Raw genomic sequence first — 13,466 nt, 5'->3', positions numbered from 1 at the left:
ACCACTCCATGAATCACTATCTCCTAAGTCTCCCTCCCACCTCACATCCTCAAGCAAAAGGAAAATAAAGTGTAAGATTTGCATTTTCCATGCCAGATTCAATGAAAAACAAACAGAAAGGGGGGAACCCCCCTGACTTACTTGCACAGTAGTACGAATCCTTATTGAAAGGCTTCATACAGTGGTAACAGGTTGCTTGGGCTACAACAGAGGTTGCAGTGAAGAGATGTCCATTTAACAGCTTCTTATCTTTTTCCTTCTCCTTGGAATCTTTGTCCTTCTCTTTAGTTTTCTCTTTATCTTTCTCTTTTTCCTGCCGAGACAGAATGACCAAAAGCCTTGTCACTGGCTCGTCTCTTCCCTAGTTACAGATTGCTCAGTGTTTGCCTTTGGCACGGCGAGGGTATCGATCGAGGTGCACCTCAACAATGGCCATGTGTCTGCACAGCTCTCCCTTAAAAAAGCCCCTGTGGAAGTGGATTTACATACTATTGACTCACACAGGTGTCTCACCACTGCAGATGACACCGAGACTGTTCTGAAGGCACTTATTTCCTTCTACCTTTGTTTTAAACTTGCTTGGCTTAATAAATTTACCTTTTTTCTTTTCCTGGGCTCTCATCAGCCTCTTCAGCACTTTAAATAAATTGTGCTAAATACAAATACCACATGCAGTGTATATCACACTTTCAACACAGCTCATTTTAAGGCCAAACCATAAGGCTCGTGATTTGCAACTGCATTTCTAATGGAGAACACAAGCTCTTCCTCGGTGCCTCTACAGCCTTACTGCCAAAATATTTCCACCTCTGTTTTCCTTCCAACTAGCAACTTTTTCAACAGTTACATGCGACCCCAAGTAACCATGTGAAGCTTTTTGGCAAAATGGATATTTTACAAACTCTCAACCTAGGGCACCAAACAAAGGCTGGAGAACAACAGCAATACCATAAAAGACCCTCTCATCTTCCACAAGCCAGAATCAACCTCTAGGCTACTCAGCTTTGAAAGATGACAAGAACAGACAGCCTCTCCAACTTTCAGCAGAGTTTTTGATTCTTTTCTATCACTACCTTAGAAAGAAAATAGTAATTACTAAAAATTTGAAACATTTTTCCCTGCAGCCTTTCATGGATTTGGAATTCTTCCAAACAAATTCTAAAGGAAACTCCACAGAAAAACTCTGAATTTGAATTATAACTCCTCATCTTTCCATGTACCAACCTACAAAATGTTTATGATACGAATCAACTCCAGGTCTGTACTTTTAAGTGTACTGCATATTTGCTGCATATTTCCTGGCATCTCAAGGAGAAGCTTTACCAGAAACTGGTAAAGGCTTCTGTCAGCTTATCTTTGCATTTTGTTATTTGTATGCCACGTGCCCTTTGCCTAATACTGTCCCAGCCTGAATATCAGGGAGCTGCAGAGCTGCCCATGTGAGCAACTGCCATTAAGGGGCTTAAAGAGGGATGGAGCTCTGCAACCACTGCAGGGAAACTGCTGAGCCCTGGATGACACACTCACATCATGAGCAGCTCAGCCTAAGGACTCCTCTCCCAACACATCCCAGGCAAAATGCCAGTGCCGGAGTCTCTCCCTGCAAAGTGTCAAACAGAAAGTCTATTTACTGGCCCCAAAACTGCTGTTTTGTTCTGCAAATAAGCAAAACTAGGAGTATTACCATATGGAATAATCCTGTCTGAAGCAGAAAAGCTGCCAGAAAAGAGTCTGCATTGCATCACATCTCCGCCTCCTCCGAGCCATCAGCTTGGCTCACACCACCCCACAGGAACCTCCACAGCCCCATTTTCCACCCACTGACCTGCCCATCTTCAACCACATCCAGCCTGGCAGGATTCAGGAACTAAAACTCTGCAGTTTAGGTCTGGGCTGATGGTACAAGTTGATGCCTAGAGTTTTGCTCTACTGCCAAGCCTTGTGAAGCTCCAGGAGAAAAGATCACTCTAAGCTCAAGCCAAATCTTGTGGCTCTCATGCTGAAAGGAGATTTCCCATCCTATACTTTAAGCCTACCTGAAGTTCACTGCAAAACCCAGCAATTCTGAAGTCTAATTTTTAATTTCAATTAAAGCTGAACGGCCCCAGGAAAAACAGGAAATCGGTGCACCACTTTCAAGGAGGAAGCAGCAAACTCCACACAAGGGCTGCCAGCCACTCCACTAAAGGACAAGGTCTCACAATGAGATTTTTTTCAGCTTTTTCTTTTTTCCTGTGGCAGTTACTGGAACTTTATTTAAAGAAGGACTGTAGGAACAAGACTATATTTGTGGTGTTGGAGCTGCCAGTGAGATTTGGAGCCCATCTTCATGGCTGAAGTGACGTGCCAGAGCAGCCACCACAACAGGTACGGCGGCACCGCAGCCACGCTGTGACAGCGGATCCCACTCCCCAGGAACCACCCAGCTCTTACCTCCCAGTGCTTCAGTCCCACCAGCTTCACTGTTATCTGAGGTACTTCTGAGAATCTATTCCATTTTATGGACATCCTTCCCCTGGGCAGGAGAGCTGCTCCCCACCAGGAGCTGCTCCCCACTAGCCCATGGCGATGCCGGAGGCTGCAGCAGGGCCAGGGACAGGAGGCACAGCATGGAGGAGATGAGCAAAATGGGGAGGTGCCCCTCCCCGTTTTGCTCAACTCCTCCGTGCTGTGCCTCCTGTTGGACAATTGCTGACTTCCTTAAAGACGATTTTAGCTACTTTGCTATTGCTTTCATCTTGCCCTACCTTAGCTTCCACTGCTAAAAAAACCAAAACTAAAAACCAAACCCATACAGGCAGAAAAGGATGTGATTAATATTTTACAAGTCAATATAAGACCACCTTTTATAAAGGTGGAGGGGAGTAAATCAAACACTCTGTCATGTTTGGGCTACAGAAAAAGTGAATTTTCACATACCTCAGTGTTGCTATGTAGTACTTCAGCAAACAAAGTGCTGCAGAAGTTGCCCAGACAGAGAGGTTTTGTGTGTTTGAGCTCCTCCTGCTCTGCAGGTCACGTATATTCCCTGCCTCCTAATCCTTTCAAACACTTGCAACTCCTACCATACACCCTGAAATGCTGCTGCTGGCACACCACTGCCTTATTACTGTGCAAGGCAACGAAGAAGAGAAATTACTCATGCTAATTGTTGTAATTTCTCAGAAAGTCTTGACTAAAATGAAAAAAAAAAAAAAAAACAAAAAAGAAGGGGGTTTTTTTCCTGAACTGAAGAAGATAGAGCATGCATGTTTAAGACTTTGCAAATGTGAATCAGGGCACTCTACTAACAGCAAGAGATTCACTGATAATCCCAAACAACACGCCAGGCAAGGGTAAATTCACACCAACACCAACTTCTATCAGTATCCCCTCCAGTTATTGCTCTAAACACCCCTTTATTTTAAAGGTTTTTTTCACATAACTCTCTACATTTTCAAAAGGCTCAGATGTGCTTTATTTTGCTTTATTTCATCCCAGAAAAATGCATTTCTAATGGTCTGGACATGACTAAAAATGAGCTGGAAAGACACTGAAGCCTCCCCTCCCTCCTCACAGCCCAGAAAACAACTTCTTGTTGGTTTCAAACTTCCTCTTTCAAGGTTTGTTGTTTTTGCTAGTTCTGTTTTTAACTACAACAGGTTTTTCTCATCTAAATGCTTCTGAGAAATCAATGCTCCAACGAATTTTTTGGTCAAATTATTTAAATGTACCAGTGGAGCCTTAAAAATGTACATAATGCAAACATTCCACCATGAGCAGACAAGAAATTGTAATTCAATGATATTTTGGCTTTTATTTAGTATAAGTATGAGCTGCAAATTTTGTCATGCAAAGACTTAAACACAGAACTCCTCTCTGCTGCCTATGGGCATTCCACAAATCACAAGAAGCACTTACTTTGCTCTTCTTGCTGCTGGACATTTTATTCCTGAGGTAGCTGAAGGTGCGGCTGACTTTTGTTACACCTTTACCAGCAGAGACACTGCTGCTCTCTTCAGATATGCTAAAATTAAAAAAAAAAATATATATAAAAGTTGCTTTCATATTTTTTTTCTCCTTCCCAAAGCGTCTATTAAATGGATAGATTATTTTTAAAGGACAAATGCAATTATTACCCAACACAGTCTAGGTGCTTTATAGTGTTTTACCAGAGAAGGAAGAGTGAAGACAAAATGCCAATCCACTCATTTTCAGATAAATTTCAAGGAATCCTCATATCTGTTTTGAAGCAAGTCATGCCATAGCACCCTCTGCTGCTCCCCTTGTCAAATAACCAGGAATCATTAATGCTGTAAAGAACCATTTCCTTCCAGAGAAAGGCATCCAATGAACTCTGAAAAGGCAGTGAATGCCTTTAACAGAAACCACACTGTCTGCAAAGCCTCTCCTGAGAAATGAGAATACCAATATTAAGTAATAAACCACAATGGCTATGTATATTAATTTAGGAATTTTTAGGATCCCATATAATTTTTGCCAGCCTTTACATGCACAAGCTTATGACTTCTTCAGCTCTGATAAAAGAATAAGGGAACTATTATTGCATTAAAGGACACAGTCTGTCAATATTAAGTACAACACAAACCAAAAGCAGAACACAAATACTAATTAAACCAAGGAGGAGAGGACAGCAGAGAGCAGAGGCGAAGAGCCTCCCAGTCACGAAATAAAGCCAAAGCTGTTACTGATACAGAGACCAGACCCCCAGTGCCACAAACGTCCTTCCTCCAGGGAAGCACCTTGAAAGCCACCAGGAAGATTATCTCCTCTGTGCAACTTGCAAGGATGGAAAGTAACACACAAAAACAAGATCATTTTGGCCTTTGTTATAGAGAGTTAGAGAGAATTAGCTACAGGCAGAAAGAACTACTTTTAGTGTAACATAAAACTTAGGGTAAACTAATACCCTGCAGTAATGCTGGGTATTAGCTATGAATAAACAGAGCCTTGTAAAGAGATGAGGCTGAGACTTTCATATTCTGTGATGGAAAACATTCTTCAGCCTTTAGAGACACAGGACTGATTTTCACAGCTTCTGATTTCAGCTGAAGTGCCCTGGTGCCAGGAAGGCTTTGGGGTGCCCAGGGCAGAGTCCAGTGCAGGAGTCCCCCGAGAAGAGGCAGGGTGTCCCCAGGATATACTGCAATATTGACTGTATATACTGCAATACTCTACTGTATATACTGCACTGTATATACTGCAATACTGCACTGCATATACTGCAATACTCTACTGTATATACTGCAATACTGTACCTCTGCACTGAGGAGCCCATGGAGCCGCCAAACGACTGCGCACCTGCAAAAGATGGGAGGGGCAGGGGGGGACAGGTTAGACTGCAAGCTTAGTCCACTGATTCCAAAAAACATGGTTTGCACATTGGGATGGTTCAAGAGGAAAGGAAATGTTTTCTGGAAGTAGGTGTTTAGAACAGATTTCATGTGCTCAGGATCAAGCTTGTTCTCTGTATCCTTAGCTGCTCTCAAATTAGATGCTGAGGTGAAAGCCTGTTTAGTATTTTTATCACTCTTGAGCTATTAAGTAAAGACCATGCAACTGTTAAACTTGCTCGTAAATCAGGGTGGCTGAATCAGAACTGCCAATTCAATGACAATACGTATAAATGAGAATCATTCTGACACAATGCTTTTATTTATACTCCACTAGAAAGGATCTATTGTACAGCACATCCGGGTTTCATGTATAAAACTTTTCTCCTTGATAAAACTGTAGTTCATTTTCCCATCAAAATCCTGAGGCACTTCATAAAGAGTAAGGGAAACAAGGGAAGCCTTATTCTGTTTTCCACAAAACATTACCAGCCTGGGGCTTCGTCACGAAACACTGCTTGAGGAAAGGCTGAATTTCAACACGAAGCTGAAGACCTGCCAGTGGTACCAGCTCTCTCTACCCAAGAAACCTGCTTGCACAATGCATTTGGAGCAGGATCTGGGAGCTGACACCATTTACCAGAACCACTGAAGAAGACTGAAAAATCAGGATGAAATGATCCAGGACAGAGGGCTCTCCCTGAAGTAACTGGGCTTGCAACTCCAAAAAACTTTCATACAAGCAATGTTTGCAGCCCTCTCTGAAGTACAAGAAGCTGCATAACTGTCACCTTACTAGGCTTCTGCATATATACTGCAAGAAAAACAGTATTTTGGCTCAAATTCTCTTAATACTAAGGATGAATGCAAAAGAGCTACTTGCTATTAGAGGCCAAGATGGCCCTTTATCCAAAAGCAGTAAGAGCATTAGGAAAAACTGTGCATGCAATACTAGGCTTTAAATACAGATTTTCTAACTACTGATTCAAGTGCCAACAGAGTCTGAGACAGAAATATCATTTCTTCATGTTGAGAAACTAAAATACAGGCATACCCTGTTACCTAAACCCTGCTTGGAGAGCTGTGTTAATATTTCCCTTGCAAAATCTTTCACCTCATTAATGATTTATCCCAAATACACCAAAGTTAGTAATACTGTAATATGTATGAAATGAAGTCTACTATTCAACTTCCAATAGTGATATTATATTTTTATAATATAAAACTATAATATAAAACCTAAGTGCCTACTAGGATCACATAAATAATTTACAGACTCTCAAATCCTTGGTTAAAGCTCCAGTAATTCTGGTTCCCATTTCACTTCTAGCTTGCTTTTAATCTGGGTTAGACCTCCTTACTCTTTACTTTTTTTTTTTAGAAGATTCATCAGTTTGACGGGATTTAAGTATTTCCCGTCTTTTTGTTTCTTTGTAGTTAATACCAGAAATGTGAATAAACACTGAACTAAGAGCTGCAATAATTTGGTATTTGTGACTGCTTTTCACTACCTTGAGAAAATACACTGCATGAGAACTACAGTTATGCATAATTTATCTTTTACTTCAATAGTTGTTTCATCTTAAAAATGGGGGATTCTTGGTGCTGGCAGGCAAAATGGATCCAGTGAAGAATTAAGGTCTGTTTATGATTTCATACTTTAGATTATAATATAACATCACATGATCAATACTGCTGCAAGCTGTAAACCCCAGGAAGATAAGCATAGAAAAAGACACATCTTCTCACCCTCTGGTTTGTTTCTGAAGTAGAACAGGGGAAGGAAAGCATATTTTCATAATGTTTTTGTTCCCTGTCATGACCAGGAACAAAACTGAAATCTGACTTCAGAACCCAAAAAAAAAAAATTATGTTTTTTTTCAAAAGCCAGAACTCCTGTCTATGTCCAATGAACTTGGGCTAGCAACCAAAATTTGCTGTATTTATCTGAATACCTTTTAAGCACCACCCACAAAAATTAATTCATATAGTAGCTGGACTTGAAATAATTAATCAAGATCCATTTTGCAGAAAGCAGTGACTGGACTAGGATGTTGAAACCAGCTTGCAATGCCTTAATGCTCTTAGTAATTAAACTTCTGTGGGTCAAGAAATCCAAAGGCTTCATGATAGTTGCCCAGCCATCTGAAATCCATGTCTTAAATGTATCACCAGAAAAACTTCAACTAATTCTCCATTTTCTAAAGAAAAAGCAGGAATGGAGAGGTTGAGGAGTGGTAACTGAAATGCACGTGTAATCTGTGTTCACACATCCATCCTCTTATGAGAAATGAACCCTATAGTTGTGAAAAAACAAACTGGTCTGGGATTATTCCATGAAAGATGCCCATTGCCAAAGCAGGCTCAGAAAGAGCTGTGGCTAAATCAACCTTTAGAAAGTCACCACAGTATCCTCAAATATGTAATGAAAACAATACCATTGTTTGAGACAATATCTGACATTATCTTAAATTATCATTGTTAACAGGAGCACTGTTGAGGGAGAGAAGATAAATACTGGCTACCATAAATATCCTCTAAAACTGTCATAGCCTAACATGAATATAGAGTATTGGATGCTTAAAAAAAAAAAAAAAAAAACAAAACAAAAATAAAATAACCCAAATGCTGAGAAGAACAAAACTCACCAACCAAACAAACAAACAAATAAACTCCACCAAAAAGTTTACCTAAGGATATTTTTTACTGTGGGACATTACATGAATGCAGAGTCTTTGCAGTTCACCTTGTGGGGACCATGAACTGTGGGTTTTGTTAAAAGCAGAAGAAAAGGACAGAGAAACAAGGAAGGAACTTAAATATGGAAGTGGTAATATCACACCTGGGCACAGGACTTTGTTGAAGGAAAGGACAAACCCACAGCAAAGACCAGGAATGGAAAGGAGGAGAATTTAGATATATACAATGTGGATGGTGTGGAGATTGTTTTAAATTCAGGAAGCAATCAAAATCTATTTGACTGGAAAGCAATTTCCCCCATACCAGTAAGGACACAAGGAATGTGTCTGGTTTATTTCAACAGTCTAATAAAACATGCTTAAGAAATAGGAAGCATTTTGAATAATCTTCGGTAAGCCTATTTTAAAAATCAAGAGGAATCTAAATTACTTTAATTCAATCTTCTTAGATGGGCTGCTTTTAGCAATGGAGTTTGCAGGAGAAAAAAAATGCTGTCAGAGGACTCTCACCTGTTTCCCAGAGAACTATTTTGATAACAATATCAGGACCTAGATATGAACAGCTTGAGGATTTAAGGTCTTTGACTACTTGTTTGTGCTTTTTACATAGTGAGGGAACTGTAAAGATGCCGTGAAGATTTTCAGAATTTAATAATCAGGGCTTCTGTCCACTTCTCACTCACTGTCACCTATGGAGGGCAAGGATGTACCTCTTCTGCTAACTCCATGCCCTGCATCAAGCTCAAGGCAAATATTTTGGTTTTAGTAAAAAGGTGAAGATTATCTTGCTGCTTAGAGTAGCAGGTGATGATATCTGCCACATGGATGCAGAGTAAAACTAACCAGACAAGATGTGATGGTGCTGATGTAGAAGATTCTTTGGATAATAATCATTTTAATTCTGCCATTAGTTAGTATTCAGATCCAGGATTAAGATAATGCTGTTAGACATCACGCAATGGAAAGGGTAGTTCAATGTTTGCAAGGTGAAATTCCAGTGTCTGAAGCAGAAAACCAGATTTCCCTTGTGTTTCCACCCATTATGGCTGCATTGCACAGAAAATGGTTACTTACTATCCAACTCCTCCTCCTCATCACTGGAAGAAGAGCCAATAGAAAAGAGAGTTTTAGACTTAGGAATGAGTGGAGAGATGCTGAAGGAGAAGGAGATTCGTCTCGATGGTCGAGTCCGGCCCTGGGCTGAGAAGTGGGTTAACAGCAGACATTAGAGCATGCTTGAAAATGCATTTAATAATAAAAAGGAGAGGAAAGCAGCCAAAGCAAACTAAAGCAAAGCAAAGCAAAGGAAAAGTCTGCAAAGCAGCTGGCTCCAGAAAGGCACAAGAAACAAAGAAGTGAGAATGTGCAAATTCCAGAGGGTGCAGGTTTCAGAGGGCACAGGTCTCACTGCATGCACAGCTCGAGGCTCCAGTCCTTCTCTTTTTGGTAACATTTTTTTATAGGACCTCTTAGTGAAGAACTATAGGCAGGAATCTTTCCAAACAGAACACCAACAATAAAATGGATCTCTGGACAAAGGGCATCAGCTTCAGTGAAAGAACTGTCATGGAGTCAAACTAGAACAGCTCAAGATACCTATCTGAAGGTTCTTTCTGCAGTTAAATGATACAGCAAAGCTACCAAATATTAGCAAGGACAATTTATTTGAAGTGTTGACTTTATCTACTGGGGGGGGGGGGGAGGTTCTTGCCACTTCTACGTCTAGAAAAAAAATCAACAATGTTGATAATGTTATACCCTTCAAAATTTTCAGCATTAAAATGGAGACACTTAAACTTCCCTTCTCTTCTTCCAAAATTAAAAAAAAAAAACCAAAAAAAAAAAAAACCCAAGCATTTCTTCTGCCTTCTTCTAAAATGTAAAAGTCCCTATTTTAAAGAAATTGCCTAACCCCTCTTTTGCCCTTGCCTGGAAGATGCCTACCAAACACAGTGCCAAACTCAGCAATTAGTCTACTAATATGGGATATCAAATATCCCATCATTTATTTTTAAGAGCAGCCCTTGCATAGCAGCAGCTTCCCAACAATTCTTTGTAAGTACATGGTCTCTGAAAAGAGAATTAGGAGGCAGCTAGCCATTCTTCACTGAAACTGGATTCCCAAAGGCCCTATTTCCCTTCTCTTCATACAAGCACAGGTGGAAACTTCTGAGCTATGAACTGGTTGCTGGACACCCACTGCTCACATGGTGCATTCTGTGTGTCCTCAGGTGACTGGGACAGGGCTGAGGAACCCCAGCTCAGGTCTCACCTAAGGATCCTACTTAAACACCTACATTAAACATCTTCAGCACAGGTATTCAGGTACTTTTAGTCATTCCATGGATACATCAATTCACTTGCAGAACAGGGAAAACAGGCTAAAGACTTTACCAGTACTAATCTTCCAAGAGAAAGACAAAACAATTATTTCTCTCTTTGAATAAAACATGTCCTGTCAGCCACATACAATGGGAGTTTTTTGCATGGCTGGTATCATACATTAAAACTGAATCCAGAATATAAAAACACTGTCCAAGGAATAGCCAATGCTACAAAAGCAATGCAGAATGAACTCCCCATAAGACTTCCTCCAGCCATTAGTCACAAGTGCCAATTGTCTACAAACAATTTGACTACAATTTGCACAGTAAAGGCATTTAAATTGAAGAATTCTTAGGAAGACCCATGCATTAGTTTTGTTTAGACTGCCTTTTGAAGGAGTTCTTCTAGTGTTCCAGGCCTGAAGAATACAATTAGGCAACATGACTTTTTCTTCTGTAGTCTACTGTCTATTTAGACTAAAAGTCAAGATGAACAATAATACTTTACTGTAAATTGAACCACCTTCGCCAGCACAGTTCAACTTCCATTTCAGTGGTTTTATTTATAGCAATTCCTGGCTTTATAACAGTGCTCCACACTGGAAATTTGCTATTCCAACCCTAAAAGCATTCTTCCGAGCACTCCAGCCAACAGCTCTTGTGACCTCCCTCTATAAAATGCTGAAGGATTAACATTGTGAATGGCCACATCAGCTCTTGGAACATCTGACACATCAGATGGAGTGTGGGCTAGGAACTTGGTCTTGGAAATTGCTCCTGCCTCAGCACATATGACAATAAACAGTAAAATAACAGAAAAGCCTCCATATGTTTATTAATCTGGATTTAGTCTTTAAAGTCTTTGAGCACAGCATGTTGCTTTCTTCCCATTCAGACACATTTGCAGGGATCACAGGGTCTTTTGTTTTTTTTAAACACCTACCACAAAATTATGGAAATGGAATAAAGAACTGAATTTGTCCTAGGATTCACTTCCATATAATTCTTGCATAACTCTTAAGTGTCCTGCTGGAAAAACATGAACATCAAACCCAGGTGACACAGGGGAGTTTACACATCAAGACCTCCTTGTAAGAGGCACCAAACTGCTTCACATGTCCTACAGTCACAAAGCAAATAAAACTGTTCCTCTTTCAAAGGGGAAGAATGAAGCAGAATAATAAGAGTGGTTTGGGTTGGAAGGGACCTTTAAATCCATCCAGTTCCAGTCCTCTGCCATAGGCAGGGACACCTTCCACTAGAGCAGGTATCAAGCCTTATCCAATCTGGCCTTGAACACTTCCAGGGATGGGGCAGTCACAACTTTTCTGGATGATTTACTCAAGTTTCTGTAGTCAGGAAGGTGTCAGCATTAGGAAAAAAATCCATGAGCTAAATTTTCCAAGTGATTATTCCTTTTGGATGCTCACATCAATCCCTCAAATGCTCTGATTTAAAAAAAAAAAAAAACACCTTCCTATAAAAATGTCACAAATTAATGACTGAGAAAATAAAGCTTAGAGGAATGTTAATAATGTTTACATTCAGTGTCCCAAACCCACAGACATTTGCCTCAAAGCAGAAGACTAACCCTGCTACTTTGCCCACAGCCCCTCTGGAGGGGTTACTACATCTTCTCTTTTCCTTCTTCCTCCAGGGACCAGGGTGGCCAGGCTGGCTCTAGAAGGAGATGGCATAATCAAGCCTCCGTGGCATTTTTAACTGGCCACAGGACATTTTAACAACCTTGGCCATCCAGGCTCCCTCAGCCACCAGTTGCTCATTTCTGGGGAGCCAGCCAAGTTTTTTGGTGTTTGGTCACAGGCTGGGTGCAATGCCAAGAAATTGGTTGACTCAAAGAACAACAATGAAGACCTTCAGCCCGAGGAGGGAAGAGGCAATGCCACCACACAGGGCAGGATCTGGTCTCTTCACAGGACAGAGCTGCCCTGTTTTGGTTACTGCTGCTGGGGGACACATCCATTAGGCCATATCCTTATTAATCATGGGATTATCATGGTGAAGAATTTAAAACCATCTCCTAACAAAGCACAATCCCTGTGAGCTTCCTCCAGCAAGCTGCCTCCATGAATAAAACACTTTTCTTAAAGCATCTTGTGCTTTGCAAGGGAGAATCACATTAATAAAGAGGAAAGATCAGACACCATCACTAATTGACAAGAGCTAAAATGTCAATAGGGTTTCTGGCTGGCAATTAATAAAATGAAAACACGTGTAATACACCCAAAGCACATCCAGCTGCAGCCTTCTCAATGACTTTTTCAGCTGAAAGAATCAATTCAGCCAAGTTGCAAAATTAAGTGCTTGTTATCGCTTCAATTAAGCTAAACTGGAAAATTTTATAGAATCATCTTTTATTATTTTCTCCAGGAATGAGATTCAATAAATTATACCCAACTGCTCCAAAATATTTAACTCAGAATGAATAACAACAAACTCCTCCAAGGAGATCAAGACATGGATTCTCAAGTTCCCATGTATCAGCTTTAAAAAAATCTAGATGCAGGGAAGAAAGATCTCGAGTGGAATTTACCTGACATCAAAGGAAGAAACTCTGAAAGGTGAAAGGATGCAAAATTAGATACTTTTTTTTTTTTTTTTTAAATTAACAAACTCAATAAATCATAGTTTTCATACCAGTAGTTAATTTAGAAAGAAAAAAACCAAAAACAACCCACACAAAGGAAACCTAACAGAAAGAAAATGGCAGGGATACTCTGGGAAGAACAAAACTAAACTGAATGAGTTCTGCCTTTTCACCCACAATTCCATGCAGCAGTGAAACATGTCCTTCATGTAATAAAAGAAGCATGAGCGGGCAGTAGCACACTTTGCCTTTGGAAGGAAGAAGATATACTCAATTATACAGATGACAGAGTGGATAAGGGAAAACTGGATTACTCACTGTCGAGCACTGGTTTGCTAATTGACATTAGAGACATGGATTTGGTCAGTGGAGATGAAACAGCAGAAGAGGAGAAGTTAAATCCTTGTGGCTGTGATGCCTGATGCACCTGCAGAACAGAACAGAACCACACTGAGTATGTCAGGAATGACAGGACCATTCCAGCCTCAGATCCCAGTTCAGG

The 13,466-nt window shown here is 40.4% G+C and overlaps 1 protein-coding gene across 1 annotated transcript in view; it reads right to left on the bottom strand.

Annotated features, from left to right (window-relative positions):
* AKAP13 (A-kinase anchoring protein 13) overlaps positions 1–13,466 on the bottom strand; it is a 206,565-nt gene that overhangs the window by 27,582 nt on the left and 165,517 nt on the right. The window contains exons 17-21 of the mRNA XM_041468849.1: positions 13,283–13,391; positions 9,107–9,232; positions 5,259–5,301; positions 3,901–4,006; positions 142–313 (exon numbers count right to left, since the gene is read on the bottom strand). Coding sequence (XP_041324783.1) covers positions 142–313; positions 3,901–4,006; positions 5,259–5,301; positions 9,107–9,232; positions 13,283–13,391 — 556 coding nt within the window. The remainder of the gene's footprint in view (positions 1–141; positions 314–3,900; positions 4,007–5,258; positions 5,302–9,106; positions 9,233–13,282; positions 13,392–13,466) is intronic.

Source organism: Pyrgilauda ruficollis, unplaced genomic scaffold (genome assembly GCF_017590135.1).
Source record: "Pyrgilauda ruficollis isolate IOZ18807 unplaced genomic scaffold, ASM1759013v1 scaffold23, whole genome shotgun sequence".
Taxonomy (NCBI): Eukaryota; Metazoa; Chordata; class Aves; order Passeriformes; family Passeridae; genus Pyrgilauda; species Pyrgilauda ruficollis.
This window is presented reverse-complemented; position numbering and strand designations above follow the sequence as displayed.